We start from the raw sequence: 17738 nt of genomic DNA, 5'->3' as shown, positions 1-17738 counted from the left end.
AGTAACAAATAAATGGTCAACCAACCATTTTAAGATATTAACAAAGAAGCATTCGTCTCCACAGAGAGTGGACACACTGTCTGCTTTAGTCATCCAGGCTGGCAAAGAACCTATGTGAAAGAAGGTGAACCTTCAACAAAAATATTCCTGCAGTCATTCAGGATAAAAGGCAGGCCCACAAGTTATTAATATCCTTACCGAAAATAAATTTTATTCTCATTACTAATAACATTACAACATCACTGCAGCATCACATTACATTTTCAAAAGGATTAATTATAATCATTTTGAAGTACAAGCTAGAAAACTATAAAACAGGCATACCTGTTGCTTCTAAAGAACTTGAAATTCGCACAAACTGAGGAAGAGCATAAGCTGGAAGTGCTTTACTAGCACCTTCAAGAAACTGCTTTAAATTTAATGGCTGTCCTGAACTTTGAAGAGCTATCATACCAGCTCTTCCTTCCATACCTAAAACAAGAAGCATCAAAGAAAGAAAAATCTGTTCTAGTTATCTATTATTTTTTTAATTTATTTTAATGTAGAGGTGAAGAGTTAACAAATTTATTCAAACCTGTGTTTACAACTAGAAGTACTGATTTAAATGAAATCTATGGAAACAAATATGATCAGTTTTCATATAATTTATTTGCTTTTATGGTAAATTAAAGATGCCAAAAAATTAATATTCTCGTTAATCCTTTAAAATCCAAACAAGTGTAAGCAAACAAAGTTTGTGTATGAAGTTTCTTTGTGACTAGGCTACTTGGAATATGGTCAAGACCAGTCTAGGTAGTGGCCCTTCCCATTATGTACATCATTCACCACACCCAGAAGGACATGTGCTTTACATTGTAAGATAAAGCAATTAATGTGAAGTCATCAGCTTCTTATATACAAGTAACCTAGTTGTGATGAAACTTCACATGCAAACTATGTTTGCTTGCAACTGGATAAAGGATTAAACAATATGACTTCTTGGTATCTTTCATTTAATTTAAAACCAAGTGAAAAAACTTTCAGTGCTTTTATAATAATTCCATGATAGGATGGCAGAAGTAGAAGAGTGCAACATATTTAGGTAGGACAGGGTTTGAAACTGAATTGGTGAGGTATTACTTAAGAGGGTACATCTTATTAAGGGAAGAGACCTGAGAGTAAAATGGCAATGGTGGCTTTGAGAGTGTACAACTGCAAGGTAAGGCTGGGCACAGGATATTTAATGTGATGTTGCCACAGGAAAGAAAACACAGAGGGGAATGCGATGGAAACATTTATGCAATATACGCATACTGACCACTGAATTAGAAACTTATTTAATACTGTGTTGGACCTCCTTCAGCCCAAATTTCACAAGGTGTTAGATTGCATCCACATCCACAACATACCAGGCATTCACCAGTCCTTTAACTGGCTCAGATTTGATGGAAGAGGACTTTGCTCCCAGATCATTTTCTCTAAAATGTCTCATATTCTCAATGTGGTTCAGATCTGATCTGGGCTTTGTGGTGGCCAGAGAAGATGGTGGAAGTTGCTGTCATATTCACTGAACAATTCTTGCATGATGGAAAGTAGTATTGTGATCCATGAAACAATCTTCACCTGCTGGTGTAGAAAAGCTTGTGTTCATTGCACGTTGACTAATTTTGATGGTAATATCAAAACACAGAAAGATAAGTAAATAATTATTTAGTGACTTATTGCTGATATTTCGCTGGTGTTATGTGCTGCAACAAACTGTTTTTTGTGCTCTGAAGATGCTGGTTATGACACCAGCAAATTATCAGCAATAAGTCAATAAATAATTATTTATTTACCTTTCTGTGTTCTGATATATTACCATCAAAATTGGATAAAAAGTCAACATTACAGAATGGCCTTGATCAGCAACAATGTTCAGATATTTCTTGGAGGATACCTGACCTTCCAGCAATATCAGGGAACCTGTTCCATACCAACAGAACATACCCCACACCATGACACAACCTGCAGAATTTTGGATTATGTTTACAAGGCAAGAGCTGGGTTCACTGGCTCATGGGGTTCCTACCCACTCTCTGCCTACCATCTGTACAGAACAAGGTGTACTGTGACTCGTCGGACCATATGAATTTTTTCCAGTCCTTCAGCATCTAGTCATGGTGTTCCTGACATCACTGTAGATGAACTTAAGTTCTTTGCAGAAATCAGTGGTTTCTGTCTAGGGATGTAACTGCCAATACAGGTCCTCTTCAATTCCCTGTGCATAGTTCAGTGAGACATGGGTCGGGAACAGCTTTCATTAACCTCCCTACCAGTCAGGACGTATATATACAAGCGAGTTAAAAAAAAAAAAAAAAGACCGAACGTTTGCTATTAAGACTTTATTGCTCATTTTACAATATTTTAAGCACTGTCCCCTTCAAAATAGGCCGCTCTACTGGCGATATACCATTCCCAACGTTGGAATGCACTTTCTGTGATGGTGAGTGGTTCTCTTATTGTATTTTCCTGAATCTCCTCTATGGTTTGGAAACTTTTAAGTTTGGGAAACAGGAAAAAGTCCACTGGGATTAAGTCCGGAGAATAGAGTGGATGGGACACAATGGATGTCTGATGTTTTGCCACATAACTGCGGATGAGGAGTGACATATGAGCCAGCGCATTGTCGTGGTGTAACATCCAAGTCTGGTTTTTCCACAATTCAGGCCCCTTCCTGCACACAGCATCCCTCCTGCACTAAAACTTCCTGGTACAATTCTTTGTTTATCATCTGACCACACTGTACAAATTCATAATGGACAATGCCTTTATGCCAATCAAAAAGCACAACCAACATCACCTTGTTCTTTGACTGACCCATCCGTGCTCTTTTTGGTTGAGGAGACCTTTCCTCACCCACTGCAACGATTGCATCTTAATTTCAATAACATAGCCATAAACCCATGTCTCATCTCCTGTTATGATGTTCTTAAGTAACTTTTCATTACCATTTACATTGGCAAGCAGTTCCTGACTCATTTCAACAGGTTCTCTTTCTGATCATCAGTCAACAAATACTGCACAAATTTTGCACTGATGTGTCGCATCTGAAGTTTTTCAATCAAAATTTGATGGCAAGATCCTACGCTGATGCCCACTTCATCCGCAACTTCTTGGATAGTTAAACTATGGTTTCCATGAATCACAACATGAACTCTCTCGACATGGTCGTCATCTGTTGATGTGGAAGGTTGTCCAGGCCTGGATCTTCACTGACCAACATTCTGCCCTTTCTAAAATGTTTAAACTACTCATAGCAACTGCATTCAGCTTATATAGTCCCCCTCCCTCTGTATACTTGGTTAAGCAATTGAAATGTCTCTAAAATTTTTACCAAGTTTGTAGGAAAATTTCACACACACACACACGCACGTTGTTCTTCAAGCTCTTTCACTATCACTAATCCGACAAACAGCTTGTGCATATGCTCACTTCACTGGATGTAACTTGACGACTAATGCTTATAGCAGATGAAGCAAATGGCAGTTTGTTATCAAAACCTGCTGCTAGGTGCACTCAGCAACTGAAGAGTGTTCTCTGTGCTGGTTGGCGTGCTATTTAAAAAGTTTTTTTTTTTTTTTTTTTTGAACACCCCTTGCATGTCCAGCAAATCCTGGATACAATTCATATTACTGGTTGAAAGAACATGGATAAGAAGTGCAATTTGGCTGTCATGCCCATTAAAAGATGCAATAATCCTTCACACTGATGAGAACACTTAACCAGATTACATCGCATACATAGCTACATTCAGTTACCTATAGCAAGAAATACAGTGCTGGATAACTGGAATCTTAGTTATATTAGACTAGACACCTAAAAGTTATTTATTTTTTCTACTTTTTTTACAATATAATTATAGTTTTTAATGCCAGTGCAAACTAAGATCTTTTCATACTTTCTTCACTTAAATATTGTATCACTTTTGAAGCCCAATGTCAACATCAATTTTTTTTTTTTTTTGCTAATTATTTTAGTCACCAATAATATTTTATTCTCTCAGAACTTGATTCAAGATAATTATTTTTATCAAACAATTATTTTATAAATGAATGAAAATCCACATTATCTTAAAAAAATACAGCCCATGTCTGTTCCAAATTAAGTTTTCTTTATTTTTTGTTCATAATCTTAATTCGAAGATTACTTCACAGACTGTGTGAAAGTTTGCACTTTTATCATTTTGTTTTAAACAGAGAACTACTTGTATACATAAATCTTGAATAATATCATGTAATGTATAATCTTTATAGTTCAATCTGTAAAACTTCTTTGCACTTCAACTCTTCGTTTCCATGAATTGTCCATTATAAATTGAAATAAATTACTGTTATGAAGTAAATTGTATGTACATATTTTTCTGCTAATTTAGATATTTATGCAGGAGTTTTGGAGTAGCAATATTTTCCCTATAGTTTATCATTCAAGACGTGTTTAGGTACGTGTGTCAAAAGTGAAATTTCATTTTCAAAATATTCATAATAGAATTAAAATTGTATTTTGCCGTTGATGGCTAATCCCCCCACCCAAAAAAAAAAAAAAAACTCTCTCACGCACAATAAATTAGAAAATTTTGTATATTTTCTCATTTCCTGATTATCATAAATCAATAAATTATGTGATATTGGGTAATTTGGGAAATTAATGTTTTAAAGACAGTGTCATCCTACAAAAACAACTTCAGAATAAAATGTTTCGAATAGTTCAACTTGTTTTTCATCTTTCTGAATGAGTAGCAGATATTCAAAACATTTTTACATGTATTTCTTATTGTTTGGGCCTTTTTAGTATGTGTACTGGGACATGTTCTTTCCTCTCTTTCTCAGTTATCTTCATTAACTTACAGCCTGTTACTCAAGCAGAAAGGTACATTAGCAAGTATATCTAAGATGCAATTCATTTCTGAGATTGCAAATAGTAAAAACATTAGGGGTAAAAAAAGCTCAGGAGATGTAGAAAAGTTGGAGCCTTTACCTTTCAAGTAGCTCTTACTCTACTGATGATGATGATAGAAGTTTTTCAAGCTCTGAAGATTGAGATTTTGCCTGTAGACATCTTCATGCAGAAGATGAATGATGGTCATTAAATGGACACCAGCTTGTCTACGGTTTCTATCATAGGTAAGCCAGGAATTACTGAAGACTTTGACACAGCAACATTTTAGGCTTCTTGCATTTATTTCTAGATGAAGATGTTCTTTCCTTCATAATGGAACAGACTTACCTTTACCCTTGCCAACAACATCAGCAAGTTGAGTACAGTTTGGAGCCCAATATATATCAACAAGCTACTTACATTTATAGCACTCTTGGATTCTGAACATGCCAATGTTTCGTGATATGATAGCCGGTCTGGTTGGCCAAGTGGTTAGCGTATCCGCTTTCCAGCCAAAAGGTTGCAGGTTCGAATCCTGCTGTGAGCATGGATGTTTGCAATTGTCTGTGGAAATGCTATCAGTGGTGTTGGTGTAGTCGGTGGATTGAGTAGTGGAGACGGAGTTGTAGAGCCCTCCCTTGATGAGTCTTAAGACTCCCTGGAAGTGTCACATAATAATAATAACATTATGATTATGACTGAAAAACGATTCATTCTCATTGTGAAGTATTTGCATTTTTAGAATAATGAGGAATATGATCAGGCAACACATCCTTGCCCTTAATGATTTTCTGATGAAAATTCTTCAGATATTTAGGTCACTACATTCCAGAGAGAAAGAGAGAGATGTATCAATGAAAGTCGTAAGCTATTCAAAGGCAGATCAAAATGTAAACAGTATATTCTCCAAAAGAAAGCCAAGTATGGGGTAAATTTAGGTTTTAGAAGCGAAATGCAAAGTGGATATCTTTGGGATTTCAAACCTTATACAGGAGAGTAGACCGTACTCGAGCACAATAAATGCTTGGATCTTCTCTTGTCAATGCGTGCAGCAATGGAGTTACTAGACCCCTTATTGGGGGAAGCATTACTGAGTTACAATGGATAACTGCTATATGTGTCCTGAATTCACCGATTTGCTTTTACAGCATCATAGAGATAGTTATACTGTAAATGCAAAAAGGCAAGACATTCTTTGCACCAAATTAGAGAGACAAAAAAAAAATGTTTTTCTGCTGCCTTTCCTGCACAATCCATCAATGGAATCTTAGATGGTTTCAAGCAAGACAAACTCATTGCTGTATGTGCATACAATGATACTATGAGAGGAGTCTATAGGTGTGATCAGTAGCTATAATTTTACTCTGTAATGAGGATACAACATTAAAAATTATTAAAAAAATCATTTGGGCATATCTCCAAGATATGCCCTGTCCATGCCCAAGACCCTAACTTGGCTATGGCTGAGGAAGATCCTTCGTCTCCTGACATCACCAATGGGAATCAAACCTAGAACACTCCTTCCCCAGGCATATGGGTTGCGAAGCGCACAGCCACTAGGCGAAGCGCACAGACATTTGGACATATATTTGATTTTATTATTAGGAGCAGTTTCCTCCTATACAAGAAAAAATATAAGCCTACTACAGAGTAGAAATCACAAATTGCTACAAATTTATGTTCCTTCTACAGCAAGCAGGAAAACAAGCAATCCTTCCAGACTTGTAGTTGAGCACTTTCCTGTCAATTTTATCACCTAAGGCTTAAAAATAAAAGTGTGCTTAAAATGTAAAAAAAAACTCAAGGAGATAATGTAAAACTGCTTTGTGCATTCAATCTTGTTTTAGGGTGTTCCATACTGTTCAAGATATATAAATATGGAACAATATGAAAACAAAAATGTTCCTTTTCAGGGCCATCAAAACAGTCCTTTTCCAGATAATGAACATTGACAGACTACCTGATACCTGACTGTACTGGTTCCAATTCCTCTTGAAGAGGAATCTGAGTTGTTTTTATAACACACAGAATAATATATTGCTCCTCTCGAAGTGGCTAATAATAGTACTTTTTGTTTTGAGCAAATAAAAATAGGGAGGACCATCAGGACATGCCTACTAGGTGCAAGTGCATTTCTTTCTTTTTTATGTCCATAACCACAAAAGTTTGGAAATCTATAATATGTTAATGCTACATGTGGGTAATTAACATCAGAGATAAGACTAAACATGTTTTTTCAAGCCCTCCAATAAATTGGGTGATGGCCTTGCATTATGCTATTTACAGAACCAAATTCATCTACAAACCTAAATATTTTCATAAGTATTCGTGCCTGTATTGAGGATTCTAATCCGTAGCCACTTAGTAAAAAAGCAGCAATCCTCTCCAGTTGGCTGCCCAAGCTTACTTATTGCAATCAGGAAAATGATTGAGTAGACTAAGGCTGTGATTTTGTGTTGATTGGAATTATGGCAGAAGCAATTATGAGGCAAGTACACTGTGTGTTTGTTATTTTCCAGTGCTTTGCCTGTTTGCTGAAAAACACAACTTCCAGGTAGAAAAAAACCATAATTGCAGTATGAGATTAACTTATTTTCGGCTGGAAAGTCCCGATGAAGGTTCTCATAGTACTACATAGGTTTTGAACCCATGCTTTCTAACCAATGAAAATAATGCACTCTCTTCACCTCTGCTTTAGAGACATAACTATGGACCACATATTTCATATCTTTGAAATGCATGTTCACTGACTGATTTGTTTGTTTTGCATGGAGAAGAGCCCTAATTTCTAAAAAGGAATGAAATTGGGATAATTTTTCTATTGTTTTAGAAATGGCATTCATAAAAACAATCTCTCAGTCAGTTCTAACAGAGCAAAAAGTTTTCTGGATGAGCTGTAAAATCCTCAGATTTTCCACAACTAGTAAATGCAACAGCAGGAACTCTTCCAAGTGTTACTTTTGCATAAGTAACACTCGGAAGAGTTCCTGCTGTTCATCAAAGCACACACCAAATTTCAAGTTTTAGATTACTTTAAAGGAAAAGCAAGAAATGTGGCTACTTTCAGAATATAAAACATAGAAAATAGCATTATTATATTATTACTGTAGTAGTAGTAATATTTCACTAAATATGGGATAAAGGGACTCTTTTCATGTACATATCAATTTATATCCAAAAACTTGTTATCATAATGTAAATTATATTCTATAATAACAGCATAGTGATAATAAGAATAATTACATAACAATAATACAGTATTCTGTTGTTATCAAATTTTTATTTCTAATGGAAAAGAAAGAAAAACAATTACTATTAGAACACAGTTTTTTGAATACCTACAGAGCAATCCTCAACAGAAGATGCCCATGTTATCGCATAATACTGAAATTCTGTTTTTCATGAAATCTGTTTTTTTTTTTTTTTTTTATAAGGGAAACATACTAAAATTGAAAAGTAAATTTCAAAAAAATAAATAACGTGCACATTTTCCCCTTGTCCCACACTGATATGATATGGATTCCAAATTTCTCACATGGAATATATATATATATATATATATATATATATATATATATATATATATAAGATGCCTTAATTATATTCCAAACATTTCTGAATAATAGGCTAAATCATTCTCAGATATGCTTTATTTCTTAATTTTGAAACATTCTGTGTACCACAATCAGACCCAATGTAACTTCTTTTCATGTGCCATCTCCTATTGAAGATCAGCGACCACCTTGGCTAATTCTGAGCGATTCTCAGCCACTCTGAACAGTACCTCAGAGCTCATGCCAGTTCACTGATGTCTGCAAGCCAAGATTTTCTTTGTCTTCTTTGTCCTCTTCTTCCATTTATCTTCCCTTTTATAATCAATTGAAGTATCTTATATTTTTCATTATGAAGTAGATGACCAAGATATGCAGTTTTCTTCTTTGGATGTTTTGGCTGTCTATTGGATTTTTAGCATTTGTGTGTAACTACATCTCAAAGGCTTCAAGTTTTTTTTATTTATTTCTTTCTTTTTTAATCAATATTATCTTCAAGGTCCAAGTTTCTGCACCATACAGCAGTACAAACCATACCTAGCATTTAACCATGTGTACTCTAAGCTCTACATTTAAACTGCAGTTACACAGTGTTATTTCATCAGGAGAAACTTTTTTCTTGCCATTTCAATTCTAACTTTTATTCCCATTTCTGAATTGCATTCTTCAGAAAGCATCCAAGATATTTAAATTTTGTTCTGAATTAAGAATGGTTTCTTGCTTATGACCATGAATTTAGTTTTGGTGATGTTTATTCTTAATCCCATTTTTTCACTCTCTTTATTCAGTAGTTTAAAAAGATTTTGAATATCCTAAATATTGTCAGCCAGAACAGCTGACAATATTAATGCTGATTTGTAAATTAAAGCTGAATAGTAATGTGCAGTCTACAAAAAAAGAAAAAAAATTATCTGGCACAATTTTAAGCAAAAGACGAAGGCGAAGAATCCCTGCTGAAATATCACTGCATATAAATTTCTGACATTAAAAAAAGTATCAGAACTAGAAAGCTAGTAATGCAATTTAACATAATTTATTGTTCATAAAAACAACAACAAAAAATTGTTTCTATAACTGAAGTGTGACAATCCATATAATGGTATTTTGCAAAGAAAAAAAGTAAAAGGCTATATTTATTTCAATAAATGTTATTTTAAAAAAATAATAAATATTTATCATAATTTTCAATGCAGAAAAGCATTTAAAAATTGCACAAAAAAAATTACTTCTATATTGTCCGTAAAATGAAAGAACAAATTATCTTATTCCATTACACTGATTTGAAGAATAAAAGAGCAAATTCACTACTACTAAATACATTCATTGCAAAGGCTGATCTCTGGTCATTTCAGAATTGATTATTTATTTTGCACATGTGTGAAATTTATGTTCATTTCTGGGAAGAGACAAATTGTGCAACAAAAAAAAGTCAAATATCTAAGGACAGTAAAGGAAATTCTAAGTAATACAGAACACTTAATCAAGTGACAAGAAGGTCGCTCCATTCCAGTTAATCTACTAATGGCTCTTAATTTGCCGTTAAGGGATTAACGGCAAATTTAGAGCCATTTGCATACAAGCCTTCTCAGACAATGGTGATCTTGTTCCTGACAGACTGTCTTAAGGACCTCAGTTATGCCTCTTAGATCAGCAATGTAGGTTATTTTTCTATTAATTAAATACTCAGATATCTCACCTTTTGGGAAACCAGTCAGCTCTGAGGTTTTCAAAATTAGCTCCAGCCAGATGTGCAGCCCTTTATCGAACTCTGAAATAGTCTTTGTTTTTTCCATTGTGACCAACACTATTGACGATTACTGACCAACAGCATTCTTTTTTCCTAGAATATGTGGTGATGCACATGACCAAGTATTTTGCATATATGCTACATAAGTGATATTTATGTACATCTGCACAAAGTTCATTTCATGTAGCCAGTATGGGTAATTCAGCAAGTTAGCAATTTGGGAAATTTCAACACTGTTAATATATGCTGAGAAGAGAAAAATTGTATTGTAATAAGGGAAGTGAAAGCTTTGAGATAGTGGGAATGGCCATATAATCTTGACTTAGGGGATGATATGTAGAAGTCTCAAAAAGAAAGAAGCTTAGGTGATTATAACAGACAAGGAAATCTGCTTAAAGTACTTTTTTTCTTAAAGAAGTATGATGGAAAGAATTTGAAAGAAGAAAGTTGAGTATTGCATGGGAGCTGGTTACGTATTTGTTAGCAGCAATGACAACTTGTACTTTACCAGTGAAAAAGATAAGGAAATTTAGGACAAAATGGATGACTAGGGAACTTACACAGGAATTGCAGATGAACAACTGTTATGGAAAGGTATAAAGCAAGAAGTGGAGAGCAGTTGTTTGATGAATATAAGATTCAAGCCTAGAAAGTGACTAATATAGTAAGGAAGAGAAAATTAGAATGACAGAAGAGTAACACTACAATCCAATGAAAATCCCCAAAGGAGTTCTTATATATCCTACAGGAAGAGAAAAGGTTATGGAGGAATGACTTGCTAGATGGAAAATGTAGCTGGGGGGGGTTAATGCAGATGACACAGTAGAGCTATTTGCTGTACCAAGATGAAATACCCTAATAAAGTAAACTACAGGGTTGAAGGATTAGAAGTTAACCAAGAGGATACAATTTAAAATATTCAGTTTTCAAGGTTTCAAGCAAGCTAATGGACTAAATGAGATTTTGCCACATATTTTAGGGGAAAATTAACGTGTTCGCACCAGGCAGTGTCTGCACATGAAGAAACTGGCTTTACTGGTATGCACTACTTCGAAAGAAAGCAGTGGACACCATAGTGTGAGGAACAAACAGTCATGGTGCCCAAATTAATAAGATGTAGGACCACCTTTTGCTGCAATCACTGCAGCAATCCTACAGGGCATTTTCCACAAGCATATGATACGAATCAATGGGAATTTTGGACCATTCTTCTTGTAGGCATGTAATGAAGGCCTGGACTGTTGTTGAGTGGACGTCCCTTGACTTCATCTGACACTCCAATTCATCCTACAGATGTTCAATAGGGATGAGATCAGGGTTCTGTGGAGACCAGTCAAGTGTGGTGATATTCATGTCCACAAACAACACAGAGCAGCAGCATGACATGGCGCATTGTCTTGCTGAAAGAAACAATGGTCAGTTTCATAGAAACACCACAAAGTAGAAAGCACTACATTACATTGTCCAGAATGTTCCGATATCTATTCGAGTTCAAAGTTTGTGGTACCACAAATAGAGGTCCCAGGCCAAACCAGACCATATCATCACACCACCGCCTCCAAATTTCTTAATTCGGATTATGCACTCTGGTGAGAGATGGTCACTGGGCATCCACCACATCCACAGCTATCCATCTGCTCGGTAGAGGGTGTGGCACGATTTGTCACTCTATAACGCAGATTCCAAGCTTCCATGCCCCCCCCCATTGTACACACTTTTTTGCACCACTGAAGAAGATGCTGCATGTTGAAGAATTTGAAGAGAACTTGGAATGGTTCAAAGCTGATGGAATGCATTTGAATGTGTTTGCTGTTGGACATTCGGTAATTATTGTTTTACCAAGAGTACACAGGATTCATACAAAATTAGTATTGCTAAGAGGTTGAGAAACATGTTGTGAAAGGAAGATGGATACAAAGATGAGAAAGTGATTATAGCAGGGTAGAATGATGCAGTTCAAAAGGTGTGATAAGAATATGAATGAAAATCAGTCAGGATCAGGAAAACGGGGATGGCCAGATTGAAGATAGGTGTACATACTACACCAGACAGAGAGAGAGAGAGTATTCAGTGATGGTATTGTGGGATGGCCTCACCCAGAGTGGGGAATTATGGTTGTATACTAATGTAAGGAGTATTAGAAATAAAGAGGTTGAATTGGAAGCATTGATAGAATCAGTATGCTCAAAGATAATTGGAATAAGTGAAACTCAGTTGACTGAGGATGATATGCTGTAAAAAGGATAGGAAGGTGAAGAGAGGATTGGGGGGGGTGGCACTGTTAATGATAGAGGAATTGTGTCCTTCAAGAGTGGAAGTGGAAAACAGTAATAATGTGTGAAGATTTTGAAGTTATATGCTAGGAAATTGAGATCAATAGAAGAGTATATTTAAGGGGAAGGACCTCACATAACAGGATGTCTTAGATATTTTTTTGCTGGTCATGGAAAACTCGTCATGGAAATAAGGCGATTCGTATCGGCCGGAAGAGCGTGTGTGTGTGTGTGGATGGGGGGGGGGGGGGGGCTTAATGGCTTTGGGATGTTTCGAGTGAAATTTTTGGGTATATGCAAGGTATGGTTTGGATAGGACAAGGGATGTCATCCCTTGTCCTGTCCAAACCTGTTCCATTCGTTAAGTGCATTGTAAGATAAGAAAAACATTTTCCCCTTATCTCACAACGCACTTAACGAATGGAACAGTTTACATGTCGCAGATCAAATCCAGGAATGCATGAAGATAAAAGTTGTTGTGGGGCTAGTTTCATGAGTGTGGGCAGATGAATGGGGATAACAAATAAAAGTTGACGTAGGTATGAATGGGGATTAAAGATAAACGTCGTTGTGGGCAGATGAATGAAGATATCAGCGGGACAGTGCTGACATTTCCCATCATTTGCACATGGTACCAATGCAGCTAAAAAAAGTGGGGTGAGCTTAATGAGTGTGAGCAGATGAATGGGGGATAACATATAAAATATAAAAGTTGCTGTGGGCAGATGATGGTGCTGACATACCCATTCATTTGCCCACAGCAAATCGGAAACTGACACCTTTATTTGTTTAATAAAAATTAAAATTTTGTTGAGTGATGATACCCTTTTAATCATTTACTTTCAACTTAATTATGCTTCCATATGTATTCAAAACATGCTTTTAGATTTATTATGTTATAAAAGGCACAGTTTTTTCAAAATGTTGGCAATCCCCACATACATTTAAAAAAAATTATATAACTTAGTGGTCTGCAGAATTGTTTTAGGCATTTTACTGGTCCTTGGGCTTAGGAAGGTTGAGAAACATTGTCATAGACTAATCAGTATTCTCAGCAGTGGCAGTTAAGGTATTAGAGGAGTTGGCAAAAAGGTAGAATTCTGGGATGGAGAAACAGGAATATAATACTCTACTGGGCTGGGGAGCTGTACAGTTTAGTGAGAGGTAGGTCTTGCCTTGGTAATTTCCTCACTTTATAATAAAGGGACAACTGACTTGGATAAAAAAAAAAATGGCTACATGATGATACTGATGGACTATGCAAAAGAATTCTACTGAAAAGAAGGCTGCCCCATCAAACACCACAGCAACATAAATGGAAGCAAATGGAGATGGATATGAAAATGGTGACATGCATAAGAGAGTGGCTGATGGACAGACATTAAAGAGAAGTATATGGGAGAAATGAATCTAGGAGAAGACAGGTGCTGGTAGTGTACTACAAGGCTCTGGACTAAGGTTGCTGCTGTTTAATCTGTGAATCAATAATACAAGAAACAATGAGGGTAAATATTCAGTCATTTAATGATGATGATGATGCAAAACTAAGTAGAGCAATGTTAATACTGATGATATAAAGCTGAAGTGACTTTATATATGGGCAAACGGATAATAGCTGTCAGTTGAACATCGCAAAGTGCAAGGTTATACACTTTGTGATGAAGATATCACAGGCTGCATAATATGATGGAATTAGACTTCAGGAAATATAAGATGACGGGGATTTGGGAGTGATTGTGAACAGTGGAATTGAAGTTTACAGCGCATGGCGCAAAGATGGCCAAAACTGCTAGATTACCTGGATGTTGAACACGTTAATAAGCAGGGATAGGAAGGTTATTATCCCTCTTTTTATAAAGACTTAAAGAATACATCTGGAATACCGTGCACTGATCTGGTCACTTGGATTTTGTAGAATGAGGAAGTGGCAAAGGATTTCCAAAGGTGAACAACCGAGATTGTGACAAGTAAATGAATGCTCCCTGTGAAGATTACTAAAGGCTAGTAGAGGTGGAAAGGAGGAGATATGAAACAAAAATTATTACAGGCAGTTTTGCATAACTCACACAGAAGTTTTTTCAATACATGGTTGGGAGAAAACAAGTGGTCACTTCTAGAAACTATGCAAGAGTGAGGTTAGTAAGGGCATGAGGGCTAGATTTCTTGCCAGAGTCAGTGTAAGTGCTTAGTCAGCGAATGGGTTCAAGGAGAAGTAAGACAGGTAATATGTAAATAATGGTTGCAGCCTCCCATGATGAATTTATGACTGCACGGCAATACTAAAGAAAATAATAATATCTTAGAGAGAAATCTTGCTGTACTTGCCATTAATAGCTATGCATTTTTTATTAAAATCCATTCTCTCAAATATTTCTACACATCCATAATTCATTTCTTACTCTGCTCTTTAAGTCTCTAACAAGAACTAGCTTTTCCTTTTATACCAGCTGATCTCTCTAATGACTCAAAAAAAAAAAAAAAATTCTCTTACTTCTTCCTTACTGGATATTAAAGGTATTAAAACAGGATAGAAACAAACCCAAAGCACAGATGCAACAATCACTATAAGATATGCATGCACATCAAGTTCATTATTATGCTTATTTATTCATACCAGAAACATCTGTGGTATGTTCAGTGAACATTGTTCAAAATCACTGTTATGAGATTGTTCACAGATGATGATATGGTTAACAGAGAATTCAAAAAATATGATGGGTATAGTATTTTCTGCAAGTCAGAAGCAGCATAAGAGGAAGAGATAGTTTAATGTTCATTTCAGTGGTGTAAAGATTTAAGAAGATAGTGATAAACTAAGCTATGTAGCCATCTAGTGTGAAGAAAGATGTAGATCAAACCATTTTGGAGATTTCAGTTCTATTTAAACAGTCTGGAAGGTAAAAACAGCACATTAGAAGAAATGCAAGCACCATGGTAGTAACTGGTATTATTTATCAAGAGCGACTAAGCCAAGTGATAACAGTCAGTTACAGGCTATTCTTATTATATGAATCATTATAAGTAAAATTTGGCCTGCTGTAATAACTCCTGCATTCTGAGTTAATACTGTTAATCAGTCACTTTTATTCATCAGGTAGGACAAAGACTATCAAATTTGAAAATATTAAATACAATTAGTAGAGGGGAAAAAAAAATCCAAAAACCCACCTGAAGACAACAACTCTAGAGGTTGCACTGTTCAACTGATAAATCAGACACTTTGTGTGTGTGTGTGTGTGTGTGTGTGTGTGTGTGTGTGTGTGTGTGTGTGTGTGTGTGTGTGTGTGTGTGTGTGTGTGTGTGTGTGTGAGAGAGAGAGAGAGAGAGAGAGACTTCTGCTGCACAAACTTCTACAAGTCTCATCTAGCTGATTCTAATATTACTTAGTCCCCTGAAAAAATTCAGCCTGACTGTACAAAAATGGAAATGTTACCAGGAGTTGCATCCTTCACAGACATCTATGGGCTGCAATGTTCAACTGAATTTTACCAAACTGAGAATAACAAAACTTGTTGACATCACTTAATGTTCTCTGAAGAATTCAGATCAATCAGAAAAGAGAGAGGATCTACATCACTTCTAGAGACATCTCTACAAGTGATGTAGATCCTTTCAAGTCACATCCTCCTGCTGATTTTGACAAAATCTGAAATATAATCATTTCCTATGCTGCTAAAGCTTAACCTAACAGAACTAAAATGAAGGAGTAGATGGATTGTAGGGAGGGGGCTTCCTTTGCAGAGATCTATACAAATCACATCATTCACTTGATTTTGACAATTTCTTGACTGCTTCACATGTGTCATAAAAAGTATCTCATATGTAAAAAAACAGGGCCAAGCACTGAGAAAATAGAAGGTGAGCTGCAATTCAGAAGTAGTTACAAGGCTGATAACATTGTTTTTCATTACTGAGAAGGGAAATCCCTCTACAGTTCAAGAAGTATTATAACAGCAGAAACAATACCTCTGATTATTAAAAAATAATGTCAAAAAGCTAGCTAAATCTAAACTATTGCCAGATTTCATCAGTATTTGGTTGACTTTTTTTTTTTAAAGTCACATCTGAAAATTATTTTGTATCATCTCATGATTTTTGTGACATTTACTCAACAAAGAGTAAAGAGACATTTACTCAACAATATTACATTATTCTTTTGCTCTGTTGTAATAAAGTAAAGAGTAAGAAAAAAAATTACCTACCTTTTATGAACTGACTTTGGTGAAACCAAAACCATCAGAGTAGTGAAGGAATGAAGTCACACATGTATGAATGGACTCAGTGCAAGCTCTGTTGAACATATCCATCATCTGTGTGCTGATTTTTGGAATAGAAAGGACATAACAGAACTAGGGAATAATTTTGAGTAGAAAGAATTTACAAATTGTCTATTGCATTACAAAAATGGGAAAGGCCTTTCAGGGAAGATTTTACATTTGCGATATTTATTAATAATAGTAAAAATTCTTTAAATAAGTTTAAATTAAATATGTTAGTTTTTCTCTATATCATGATAGACAGAAATTTAAAATAGCAGTCATGAAAAGAAGAATTTCATGCAACAGATCCTAAGTATATGCTCTAAAGAATATAGAGAAAAATAAAAGTGAGCAGAGTTGTGTATAAAACTAGCCCTATAAAAGTGAGAAGATTCTGGAAAGAATAGAGAAGATAAATATAATAAAGGCAGTGCAAAATTTTTGGAGGCTAAAGGATAAATATGGAAGTGCAAAGGAGAAAGTACCATAAAAAGAATCAAAGATGACAAAAACTAAAAATAAGGTTATTCTGGAGCAATCACTTTGAATATTATTAAATGAGGCAATATGTGATACAACGGTTGCAAAAAAAATGTCCAGGAGGAATTCCTTCAGAAGCAATAAGTTATGGAATACAATGCAGAAAGGAAGCTGAAATATATAACTGATCTGACCTCCAAAAAATTCTAAAATACATTGCAATAAAGCTTTTCAGTAGCTACATGCATAATTGAGAATGGCTGATTAGATAAAAGGTCAAATATCAGATGAGTGGAGAAGAGCTATTATTATATGACAGCCTGGTTGGCTGAGTGGTTAGCATATCTGCTCTCCAGCCAAAAGGCTGTGGGTTAGAATCCCGCTGTGGGCATGGATGTTTGAACACCACTAGGTGAAAATATTAGTGGTGTCGGTAGGTAGTAAATGGCATTGGTGTAGATCAGTGCTTCCCAATCTGTGGTCTGCGAATAATTCAAAGGGGGTCCGCATGATAGTTTATTTTCATTAAACT

At 35.6% G+C, this 17738-nt stretch overlaps 1 protein-coding gene across 1 annotated transcript in view; it reads right to left on the bottom strand.

The window, feature by feature from the left end:
- Fatp1 (Fatty acid transport protein 1) overlaps window positions 1-17738 on the bottom strand; it is a 271807-nt gene that overhangs the window by 21851 nt on the left and 232218 nt on the right. Inside the window, exon 11 of the mRNA XM_090414827.1 lies at window positions 325-471. Coding sequence (XP_090270953.1) covers window positions 325-471 — 147 coding nt within the window. The remainder of the gene's footprint in view (window positions 1-324; window positions 472-17738) is intronic.

Source organism: Typopeltis vanoorti, chromosome 26, assembly GCF_054136105.1.
Source record: "Typopeltis vanoorti isolate ZY-2024b chromosome 26, IOZ_Tvanoo_1.0, whole genome shotgun sequence".
Taxonomy (NCBI): domain Eukaryota; kingdom Metazoa; phylum Arthropoda; class Arachnida; order Uropygi; family Thelyphonidae; genus Typopeltis; species Typopeltis vanoorti.
This window is presented reverse-complemented; position numbering and strand designations above follow the sequence as displayed.